This window comes from Crotalus tigris, unplaced genomic scaffold (genome assembly GCF_016545835.1).
Source record: "Crotalus tigris isolate CLP2741 ecotype Arizona unplaced genomic scaffold, ASM1654583v1 scf7180000024340.7048381, whole genome shotgun sequence".
Taxonomy (NCBI): Eukaryota; Metazoa; Chordata; class Lepidosauria; order Squamata; family Viperidae; genus Crotalus; species Crotalus tigris.
This window is the reverse complement of record NW_024100510.1, coordinates 1438505-1450781: the sequence shown is the minus strand read 5'-3', so window position 1 is coordinate 1450781 and position 12277 is coordinate 1438505. Positions and strand designations below refer to the sequence as shown.

Genomic DNA, 12277 nt, shown 5'->3' with positions numbered 1-12277 from the left:
CTTCTCTGTGGCAGCCCCTGGGATATTGTAACACTGCTATAATGTCCCCCCCTCGTCCTTTTCTTCATTAAACTAGACATACCCAATTCCAGCAACTGTTCCTTATATGTTTTAGCCTCCAGTCCCCTAATCATTTTGTTGCTCTTCTCTGTACTCTTTCTAGAGTCTCAACATCTTTTTTACATCGTGGTGACCAAAACTGGATGCAGTATTCCAAGTGTGGCCTTACCAAGGCATTGTAAAGTGGTATTAATACTTCACATGATCTTGATTCTATCCCTCTGTTAATGCAGCCTAGCACTGTGTTGGCTTTTTTGGCAGCTGCAGCATACTGCTGGCTCATATTTAAGTGATTGTTCACTAGGACTCAAAGATCCCTCTCACAGTTACTACTGTTGAGCAAGGTACCCTCTATACTATACCTGTACATTTGTTTTTTCTTGCCTAAATGTATGGATGTGAAAGTTGGACCATAAGAAAGGCTGAGCGACAAAGAATTGAGGTCTTTGAACTATAGTGCTGGAAAAGACTCCTGCGAGTCCCTTGGACTGCAAGGTGTTCAAACCAGTCAGTTCTAGAAGAGATCAACTCTGACTGCTCTTTAGAAGGCCAGATCCTGAAGTTGAAACTCAAATACTTTGGCCACCTAATGAGAAGGAAGGACTCACTGGAGAAGGGCCTAATGTGGGAAAGATTGAGGGCAATAAGAAAAGGGGATGACAGAGAATGAGGTAGCTGGATGGAGTCACTGAAGCAGTAGGAGTGAGCTTAAATGGATTCCAGAAGATGGTAGAGGACAGGAAGACCTGGAGGAACGTTGTCTATGGGGTCGTGATGGGTCAGACACGACTTCGCAGCTAACAACAACAAAACTTTTTTCACCATTGAATTTCATTTTGTTGGATAGCGCCCAGTGTTCAAGTCTGTCCATATCCTTCTGTATCTTAAGCCTCTCTTTTGGAGTGTTAGCTATTCCTGTCAGCTTGGTGTCGTCTGCAAATTTGATGAGTTTCCCATCTAACCCCTCATCCAGATCATTGTTGAAGATGTTGAAGAGCACTGGGCCCAGAACAGAGCCCTGAGGCACCCCACCACACACTTCCCTCCATGTAGATGCGGTTCCATTGAGGACCACAAGCTGAGTATGGCCGATCAGCCAACTATGAATCTATCTGGTGGTGATGCTGTCTAACCCACATTTTTCTATCTTGTCAAGTATTAGGTTCTGCTCTATTTTATCAAATGCCTTACTGAAGTCCAAGTAAATTATATCCACAGGATTCCTCTGATCCACTAATTTTGTCACTTGGTCAAAGCAATAAGATTTGTCTGGCATGATCTGTTTTTGACAAACCCATGTTAGCTTTTAGTAATGATTTTGTTTTCCTCTAGGTGTTCGCTGATTCATTGTTTGATTATCTTTTCCAGAAACTTCCCAGGTATTGAGGTCAGGCTGTTAGGTCTATAATTTCCTGGATCTATTTTTTTCCTTTTTTGAAAATGGGAACTACATCAGCTCTTTTCCAGTCTTCTGGTAGTTCCCCAGTGCTCCAGGATCTTTGAAAAATATAGTTCAGTGGTTCTGAGATCACATCTGTCAGTTTCTTGAGAACCTTGGGGTATAATCCATCTGGTCCTGGTGATTTGAACTTGTCTAGGCTGGACAGGTGCTCACTTACCATTTTCTTAGCTATCTTAACTTGTATTTCTATTTTGTTTTTTATGGCACTATTTTTGATAGATTGGTCTGTTTTTTCCCTTTGTGTAAAGACAGATGCGAAAAATGAGTTAAATAGTTCTTTCTCCCTGTTGCTTGTCACCTTCTTGCCACTCTCCCCCACTAATGGACCAATCATTTCCTTCACTTTTTTCTTGTTTTTTACGTTGAAAGAAGCTTTTTTTGTTATTTTTGACTTTGGTCGCAAGCTTTAGTTCATTATGAGCCTTAGCTTTCCTCACTTCATCTTTGCAGGCTCGGGCTATTTGCTGATATTCTGCCTTCGATATGTGCCCTTCTTTCCACTTTCTATACCTTTTTATCTTTCAATTTATCAGAGAGGTCTTTATGCAGCCATGCTGGTTTCTTTTGAGAGCTGTTATTTTTCTGTGATTCCATTTAGCTTTAACTTTCTTGAAAATGTAAGATTGTTTATTTTCCCTACAATCCTTGTAAAAAAGGAAGAAGCATTTACTGGTGAAAGAAGTAAAGACACAAATATTTCTCTTCTCTCATTTACTTAGCAGGGTATAGAATATCTCAGAGGATTCAGGAGGAGGCTGTAAGGCACAAATATGCATGTGAGGAAAAGACACACCTTTTTACCAACAGTTATTTAAAGATTTTTTTAAAAAATATTTTTTATTAAAATTATAACTATAATAAAAGATAATATAAACTAAAAAGAAAAATAAACTTAAAAAGTGTGAGAAAGAAAAAAAGTAACAGAAGATAGAAAAAGAAAATGATTTCTAAAGAATGTTGCTCTTCATGCTCATAGAGAAGTTCACAGATACTTTTTCTACATGGATAATTGCAGGTAGTCCTCAGTTAACAACCATTTGTTTAGCAATTGTTCAAAGTTATGACGGTGCTGAACAAGGAGACTGGCAGCCAATTCTTGAAATTGCAGTTGTTTTGCAGTATTCCTGTGGGTCATAGGACAACCAGCTCGCAGTTAACAGTGTTGTGGCATCCTGGGATCATGTGATTGCTACTTGTGATCTTCAATGTCAGCTTCTCATAAGCAAGGTCAGGAAGCCAGTAGGAAGTCTCAAGTAGCGATCACGTGATGTGCCTGGGGATTACAACTGGGACTGCTACATGTCATAAGTTGGCATGGTCATGTGTTGAACTTTACAATTGTATCATCTGGCAACATAATTCCTACACCCAATCACTGTCATTAACCAAGGGTTACCTCTACTTTGCCCAATTAACACAATTATATTTTCTCCCAGAAAAGCCTATTTTGATTATTTTCATACCAGCAGCCTGCTCTCCGCAAATCACTTCAAAATTTGAAATGTCTTTACTCACATCAAATATTTTTAGCCACACATTTTCCTATAGAACTGCTTTAAATAAACAGAGGAGTCTATTCTTCTTTCAGTCTCCAGAAAGTATTCTTCCACTAGATAATATACCTGCAACTTATCCAAGTCCTGATGGTGCCGTATATTTTGTAGACTGTGCCCCACTAAAATTCAGGAGCCAAAAGGTGCTGGGATCTGAATACAGCACCTGTTAGCAGTCAGGCCTTTTCCTAGCATTACCTGTCTGTAGCTGCCAGGCTCTGCTGGGAAAACTATCTTTGGTTAAGGAGTTGCTGAGAGCATTAACATTAGAATCATTTTGCCTTCAAACTGGGAGTACTGAGCAGCTCTATAATTGATTTTGATTTATTTCTTTTTAAAGGGAATAAATAGCAAGTTTAAACTATTCCTGGTTTCACGAATGTCTTTTGAATTGAGGAAAATGTCCCATCATAGTCTAGATAGGATATGTCTATGAGTGAGACTTTTCTCTTTCTCAAATAGAATATATCTCGCCATGGATTTCTTTTAAATTAAGAAATTTATGTCCTGATTTATGCAATGTTAGCAAACTAATGAAAATTAGGATGCTGTTGGTGCCTTGTCCATCTGCAAGGAAGTCATTCTATTTTGAATGATACACCTAAATGTTCTTTTTTAAAAAAAACATTAGGCTTTGGATCATTCCAGATTTTATTTATCTGATGTGGATGTGTATTAGCTCAAAATTTATTTGAAAGATCTTCAAAGTTACCCACCTCCATATTAAAAATACATGACAAGAGATTTAACCTAAGTTTCTTTTTATATGAAAAATGAACAATTCATTTTATATTTCAATGATATACGAGTATAACAAATGAAACATGGCACTGAATCTATTTAGGTACTTTAAAACAATCCCATGTGGACTCAGAGGTAATTTTGTTTGTACGAACAGGCTGGGTCATTTCTCAAATGTATGTGTTAATTAGGCTCAAAGGAACACCAAATTAGACAGCATCAGTGAGCAGGCCATTAAAAAGATCAGCATTTTATAATGATGACAATAATATCAAAGTGCCAGCACAATTTTCAACCATAACATTATTTCTAGAAATATTACCATGGCATCATAAGCAATTGGCAGAAATACTTTAAAGGCCTCCTTTTCGTCATCATTTGGAAATTTAACCCAGACAGCTGAAAATTAGAATGATGCAAATAATTATTTAATGAAATGGTTAAGTTTGACCTACCTTTCAGGAATCATTAAGTAACTCTTAGACTTAAGAAAACACAGGCTTACATCATTTATCTTGATGTTATTAAAAACTAAAAAGGTATTTAAAACAAGCACAAAATAGGAAGGCAATATGTGTAACTTGTTTGATTAATTATATTTGATCTGGATACCATTGTACTGAATGCACATGCACATATACAGAGAGAGCCTTCCTGGGTTTGAACACAATTTCTGGCAACTATAGAGGCAAGTACATGTAATTTTCTTGGCAGCTGTGTAAAAATGCTTTGCTGTATGCCATTGCCTTCTTCCAAAATATTTCTTTGACTTCTGAGTCACTCTGGGATTTTCTGATTGTCTCTCAACTAAAGACTAAGCAAATAAGACTATCTTAGATTTTTTTTCTCAGATTAGCCAAGATCCTGATGACTATTACATATATCACATGTTTATGGGTAATATTTATAAAGCAATACACTGAATTTATTGTGCTTAATGTACAAACAAAGTGTGGGTAGATCTGATATTGCTTAAGCAGAATGTAAAAGTCTAGCTGACTTAAGAAATGAATGAAGCAATATCAGAACTAATAACATTTCTCTCACCTCACCCTTTGTTGATTGGGATATACACATCTGCAAACCCTGACCCAGCAATTTTCATTCATTACCACACTCTAAGGCAGGGGTCGGCAACCTTAAACACTCAAAGAGACATTTGGACTCGTTTCCCACAGAAAACAAAACACCAGGAGCCACAAAACCCTGCTGCTTCCCCCCTCTGCACGGAGTGCCCCGCCACCACTGCTTCCCCCCACCTACCCCCCGACGGAGTGCTCCTAGCACATGAAGCTCCCTGCCACCAGCCTCTATTCCCCCCCAAAGGAGTGCTCCACTGCTGCCTCTTCTTCCCCCCCAGGATGGAACACTCCGCCACTGCTTTACCAGTGGTGAAGGTGGAGTTTGGGAGGCAAATTGCATTGCCAATTAGTAACCTACTGAAAACTGAAGGGGAGAGGAAACTGGAGCCCAGCCAGCCTTTAAAATGGATGGTAGAGTGCCAAACCACATTAGAAAGATTGAAAAGGTTATTTTCCGCCGGACCAGTCTTAAGACACCTGACACTGACAAACCATTTGTGATTCAAGCTGATGCTAGTGATGTGGCTGTGGGGGCAGTATTAATGCAAGAGAATGATGAAGGGAAACTACAGCCTTGCACGTACACATTGAGGAAACTCGCAGAGATAGAGCATAGATGGGTAGTTTGAGAGAAGGAGGCTTATGCCGTCCAATGGGCCCTCCTAACTTAGCGGCATTTCCTGGAAGGGAACAAAATCCCCTTCCAGGTATGGACTGACCACAAGTACCTAAAAGCCCTAAAAATGCCACTGACCCCTAAACAAGCGAGGTGGTCTCAGCAATTCCACCGGCAGCCCAGGCGTGGCCCAGCAGCAGCAGCAAAGCTTGTCCTCCCAACTCAATTGGCCGCCAGTGGCTTGGGTACCTCTGTTCCATCTGAGTTAAAGAAAGCAGAGGAGCAGCAGTGGGATTGCTCTCAATAAAGTGGGCGCACACGAGCGAGCAGTGCACCCAGCTCTTATTTTTTGAGATCAATCCCGCTTTCTTCAACTCGGATGGAGCGAAGCCACCCAAATTTCTGGCAGCTGATTGAGTGGGGAGGATGAGGAGAAGAGTGTGAGGCAGGCTGGCCAGGTGAGGAGTATGTCAGGCAATGGTGGCTGGCTGGCTGGCTGGGGAGGGGGGGATCATGGCTGCTCAGGGAGATCTGCCAAGCCTCATGGCAGCGGCATTGGCAGCTCCCCCCACCCGGCCCATTTCCTTGGCTCCATACAAGATGCTTGGCAGAACAACTCCCCCCATGCCCCTGATTGGACCCATGTGGCATGTTCTTTCCAGCTCTACCGCAGTCCTCTGGCACTTCCTCTGCCGCTGCAGGCAGTTCCACAAACAAAAGAAGTTTGTGGGCAATCCCACAAACAAAAGAAATGGGACTAAAAAACTTCAATCAATCAATTCCAACTTCACAAGATCTTTTTTTTTCTGCAAGAAGTTGGAATTGATTGATTGAACTTTTTTAGTCCCACTTCTTTTGTTTATGGGATTGCACACAGCGGCGGAGGGATGAAAGAGCTGCATGCAGCTCCCCTGTTCTAAGGGAATGCAGTTGTGGCTTCCAAATATTCTTAAAGGGCAGTCCCATCAAGAATGGATACTTGCAAAATCATCATTATCAGGAGCACATTGTATATTTCTGAAGTTTGGGCTTTTTAAATTGAACTATTCTATGTCTATTTTTACTTGGAATTTCTATATACTTTAATTCCATAACTCCTTGTAACTCCTTCTTTAAAGGTAGGACAAAGCAAGACCTAAAGTTTTTTGTAAGATACCTTCCAGGAATTCTATTGGCCTTAATTTGTATTACTTTGGAGTGATTTCTCTGCTTTACAACAGATCATCCTTTGTTTTCTTTTAATTCTGCATGCTGCTGTATATAGTAAAACTGAATACTACTTTATATGTGTTATATGTATTACTGTTCCTGAAAAAAGCATGCTCATTGTCACTAGAAAAGCTTTATCGTCATGTTCAAGTGAACGTGTGTGAACTTTATGGTGAAGAACATTCATATAGAGTGTTGTTGTTTTTTTTACACAAAGTGATGTACTGATTCTTTGTCTCTTAATTTGCAGTCACAGATATCTGTCAATTGAAGAAAGAAGATGGTCCTTGCAGGAATTTTGTTCTAAAATGGTATTTTGATCCAGAGACTGCAAGTTGTGCTAGATTCTGGTATGGTAGCTGTGGTGGAAATGAAAATAGATTTAACACACAGAAAGACTGTGAAAAAGTCTGTGTTTCAGGTAACAGATAGATAATTGTTTAACTTCATGCTTTTATTTCTAAGAGCAAGTGATTAATAGGTCTGTAAAATAATTATGCTATGTTTCACTTACATGGCATTGTTTATAAATTATATGGTAATATGGAGACAGAAGCCATAGATATTGTATTGCCAAGTCCTAAAATGTAGTGCCAAAATATTTCTAGTTTTTTGCTGTATTAAATCAAAATCTGAATCATAGACAAGAAATTAATTTTTAAAAGATAGTATTCTTGTAAGCATGTTTGGTGGCATAAAGTTGCTCAGTTTTCCATAGTATATATTAATATAGTTTCTGAGGTCTTTGTGATTGCGTAGATTTAGATAAATGAGAAAGGAAAGCCTGCCCAGGGGTGCATGTACAGAAGTCATCTAGATTGCAATTCAAGACTGAGGGTGAGATGGCATTCCTCACCACACCCTACTCTATGCAGCCAGTCCTGGAGCTGCTTTAAAAAACAGCAATTTATGGCCTACTTCAAAATTCTTGCCTATCTTTATGTATTCTGTTAAATTCATCAGACAATATTTTCATGCAAATATTTTAGAAATGAAATTTTAATAAAATATTCATTTTCTAGGTCACATCAAGTCTGGTGTTGTGACAATGATTGGAACTTAATTACAGCAAAATATCAACAGATACCTCTAAGAAAACCAGGAGTCAACCATTGCCAACATACCCCATGTAGAAGCTAAGGGTATAAGGCTCCCTTGCACTGTGCTATTTCTGCTTTACTTTCTGCACAAACCTTGAAGAAAGTGTTTTGCTGCATGATTTTATCAATATGGTGCTAAAATGTTTGTGGATTGAATGCTCATTGTGTCTGGGATATACTCTATAATTTCTACAGTATGTACTATTTTACCCACCACCAATTTTATTTGATTCAACAAATTAGAGTTTACTTTGAATTCTACCAGCATATCCATTTTGGCTATTGTAAAGATTCTAAAAGAATGTGGGGAACAAACACTGCCATTGTTATATACTTGTGTTTATCATTGTCATAACTGAACATAACTTTAGATGGAAAGCCTTATGTCTGTTCTGAAAAAAAGGAGTCAACTTTTCATTGTACTTTTACTCTTGCTGGATTAGACTTTATATAATCTTCCTTTATGTATGTGTGATCAATCACACCAATGACAAATGCAGCATTTGCCAGTACCATTACACTGCTGGGACTAACAACCAAGTTCAAGAGTTTTTAAAATATGGCGCAGAAGGTTTCTAGTAATCCTCTAATGTAGTGTGTTTTATAATTTTTAATATTTTTTGCTGGGGTGGGAATTCTTTTTTTTTTAATTATTTTGTTTCTAGGAAATCTTTACAAAAGAACTTTTAAATAAACTTTTAAATAAAGTTTAAGTGAGGTTTTGAAAGTCTTCACATTTCATTGTGGTGGTGCTTTTTACAATAAAACATGATTCTATAAAAAATGGATTTTGCCATCTGGTCTTATTTATTACACATCAAATGGAACTTAAAACAGTAGTCAGAGCTTTGAAAGCTTAAAACTGTTTCCTACTTTTTTGCCTGCCTTGAATAGCTAGATAATGTTTATTTAGACAATTTGGGAGCTAAGGGTGAAAATCTTCTATTGGAAAGCGACTGGAAAAATTATACGACACAAGACTTATATTAGCTAAAGAGGAATAGGAAAGAAATTCCTGCTGATGATGTTACCTAGTCTGGTAACAAAATATTCAGAAACTAAACTGAGACAAGCTTGGAGAGCAAACCACTGCCAAAATTATAAGACAGTGCATTACTAAGCATTAAAAAATATAGGGAAGACTATGTCCATTCCAAGAACTTGGCCATTATGCAAAATGGTTACTAAACGAAAAAACATACTTCTACTGTGTCCTGATCCATTTTTAAAATGTTAATTTATTAATCAAATCTGTATAGCTGACTATTTCACGTTTCTCTTTTTTGACCCCTTGCAAGGCAAAGAGATTGCTTAAAGAAGCTTTCCCTTCCTAAGCTACTTTTATTCACAGCCTGATGCTTGAAACTGACCAGACTTTAATCAGTTTCACACTGAAGGCTTTTGTTGACAGGAAGGGGAAATTTGGTCATAAATGTGCACATTGGTTATAAACTGTATCCTGTGGTTACTTTGCCAAGGAGAGAGGTAATAGAGAAAAACATTGTCCATTTATGTTCTCCAGAAATGGTTACCTTGCTTGTTCTGGAAACAGGGCAAACAGACAATGTAGATAAGCCCTTGAGGAGTTGCCTTGAGCCAAAATGAACCTTTTTCCAGGTGCAAATCACACAGAGGGCATTTCTACATTTGCCATTTAAGCTACTCCTTCCCTATGTTCCTTTCAGCTTAAGAAAAAACTGTCCAGACTGAGACACTTTGGCAACAACTTGCAAACTATTCAGTCCAGATGCCAATCACCATCTCTTTCCATTGGACAATTTCCCTGCTGCAATGTCTTTCCATCTTTGTGTGGGAAAGGGTCGAGGCTGGGAAGCAACCATGAGCCTTATTGAAGCAAATTACAGTGCTTCCTTACCTCTGTGAGAATTGTTTTTCCTCCAGAAAGCCAAGCACTTTGTTGGAGCAAAGCCAACTTTTCAGAATTTATGCACCACATATCTGCTTGAATTCATTAAAGTGAATCTCCTCAAAGTAGAGTTGGGATGCTACTGGCCTCTTGTTGAGAAAAGAGTACCTTAAGGGCTGTATTAATGAGTTATTCCCTTTTATATTTTATGTAAGATGCAATGTTGAACTGCGATTCACTCACCCAAATATTTCAAGATACACATTGGCAACAAACACAAAATAAGGCAGAAACTGCAGAAGGAGGATATTTTTTTTAGAACTGCCATCCCCATCACTTAGTCTACAGCCTATTTGGCATTAAGACAGGATTGTCATCACTTACTAGCTGAGATCCAGTCGAAAGCATAGCAGTGTTTTTTTAACCCAGCGTCCATCTCTTGGGGTGGGCTAATTGGCCCTCAGGAGCAGGGACAAATTTGGGGTTCTGTCAGTGTATGCCCACTCAATGCCTAATCCAATCCAATCCAAATTGTCAGATACTCTTAGGCTTGCTGGGCTGGAGATTATAATGTGCTTTCGAAGCCTAGAACAGCTAACTTCATAGCAACCATGCAAACTTTTTCGTCCTCTGCCAATATCTGAAGCAGATCATCCAGTGAGTTTAGTATTTTTATGATCAAGGAGCAATGGGTGGGGAATTCATGTTTTCTCACTGGCAACATAAAACTGACACCTGGTTAAGGTTAGATTCATGACTACACCTATACAGAGGCAATGGACTTACTGCACTAGTCTTCTTAAAAATGAGATTGACTCCAAGAGGTCTTGAAATAATTTGTGGCTGGCATAATCAGTAATCCTGTTGATGCCAGGATAGTATAAGGTCCATCATAAGGGCTGTTTAAAGGTTTATCCTATGGTAATGAAGCAAAGAAGCAGATATAGTATCCACTGAGTTGCTTCAAATTGCAAGACGGATGGTTTATAGCCCCAGTTGCTTCTTGAGTTTTCATAGAACACTCAAAGAATTTTTGCAATTTTTCTGAGTTTTCAAAGGTTTTTGTTCATAAAACTTCTTATAAATTTCTCATAATTCTCATAAATTATGACATAAAGCTTAAGTCAATTATCAGATTGTATATTTTATTTTTATTTTGTTATTGTAGATTTCTTATCCCTTTATTTTTTTATAAATAACTCAAGGTGGCAAACATACAAAATACACCTTCCTCCTATTTTCCCTATTACAGCAACCCTCTGAGGTGGGTTAGACGGAAAGAGTGACTGGCACAAGGTCACCCAGTCAGTTTTCACACCTAAGGTAGAACTAGAACTCACAGTCTCCCAGTTTGTAGGGCTACACCTTAATCCAGGCATGTCAAACTCGTGACGTCATGTGATGTCACGCAATGTATCATGACTTTTTTCCCATTGCCGGCAATGGGGTGGGCGCAGTTTTGTTGTGACACATTTGGCCCGCGGGCTGGCAGTTTGACATGCTTGCCTTAATCACTACACCAAACTGGCTATAATAACTTCTATTGTTGAACTGATTCAGTTTTAATTTGTGATAGACTTGTAACAGAATGCAATATCACCTGTTCTCTGAATTATTATCTCTTTTGGTTTGTAACTTCTAACTGAAAGCTTATTAAGATATTTTAGTTAATATCATAAATACCTTTCTAAGGGAGTGTAAGATACAACCTTGTTTAGAGGAAACAATTGTTAGACCATTTACTGTATTAAGAAGCCTGTCCCTCAGTTATGGGCAATTAAAAGCCAGTTTCTTCTTACTCTAAGAAACCTTAAAAGAGGCTTTTCAACTGTATCCTAGAAGAAGCATATTTACTTGACCCATTATATAGAGGTTTCAGGATGAATTTGAGATAGAGACTGTTTTGATTAGACATATTGATTATCTTTTGGGAGAGAGTGACAGAGGACTGTAAGTCAGTTGGCTCTTCTTGACTAAGAATATTGATGACCCTGGACTGGGGCTGTTGATAAATTCTAGGTCTGTTCATAATAAAACAAACTTGCTTGTTCTTGATTTTGTCATGAATCTGTGAGTGCACCTGGTATGTATTATTGAAATATGATTGAGTAAGGTAAGAATGTTGTTTGCTTGAGATACATCTTCTTGGGTTTTGGGTTCCTCAACAGCTGCAATCCCAAGAAAGGGAATAGAATGATGATAATCATCAGAGACAGCCCTAATCTACATGTGATAGGTTTGAATGCCTACATATAAAGTTGGGCTGAAATAGCAATTTGAGAATGTTGCTTGTCTACCATCAATCTTGCTACAGGTCAAAGCCCTACACCAAGCTTTTGGTTTTTACTGCAAGATAGGGAACAGCTTCGAAAGCACAGGCAGATCTGTTACCATAATAACAAAGACAAGCATGGCTTAAGTCCATTCCAATAATGTAACATGAGTAAATATCTCAGACAGTCCTTTTCTAATTCACATGAAGATAAAATGAGGAGGAAAGGAAACACATTCAGATTTACAAGATTCTGTTACTATAGCTATTCTAAAAAAGTAATTTTAGACCCTTTATTCAGACTAGCCTACCATA

At 38.4% G+C, this 12277-nt stretch overlaps 1 protein-coding gene across 12 annotated transcripts in view; it reads left to right on the top strand.

Annotated features, from left to right (window-relative positions):
• COL6A3 (collagen type VI alpha 3 chain) overlaps window positions 1-8607 on the top strand; it is a 233859-nt gene extending 225252 nt beyond the window's left edge. For all 12 annotated transcript variants that reach the window (XM_039326289.1, XM_039326299.1, XM_039326291.1 and 9 more), the window contains 2 exons: window positions 6974-7144; window positions 7746-8607. In XM_039326289.1, the coding sequence (XP_039182223.1) occupies window positions 6974-7144; window positions 7746-7786 (212 nt within the window). In that variant the 3' untranslated portion in view covers window positions 7787-8607. The remainder of the gene's footprint in view (window positions 1-6973; window positions 7145-7745) is intronic.
• The last annotated feature ends 3670 nt before the right edge of the window (window positions 8608-12277 follow it).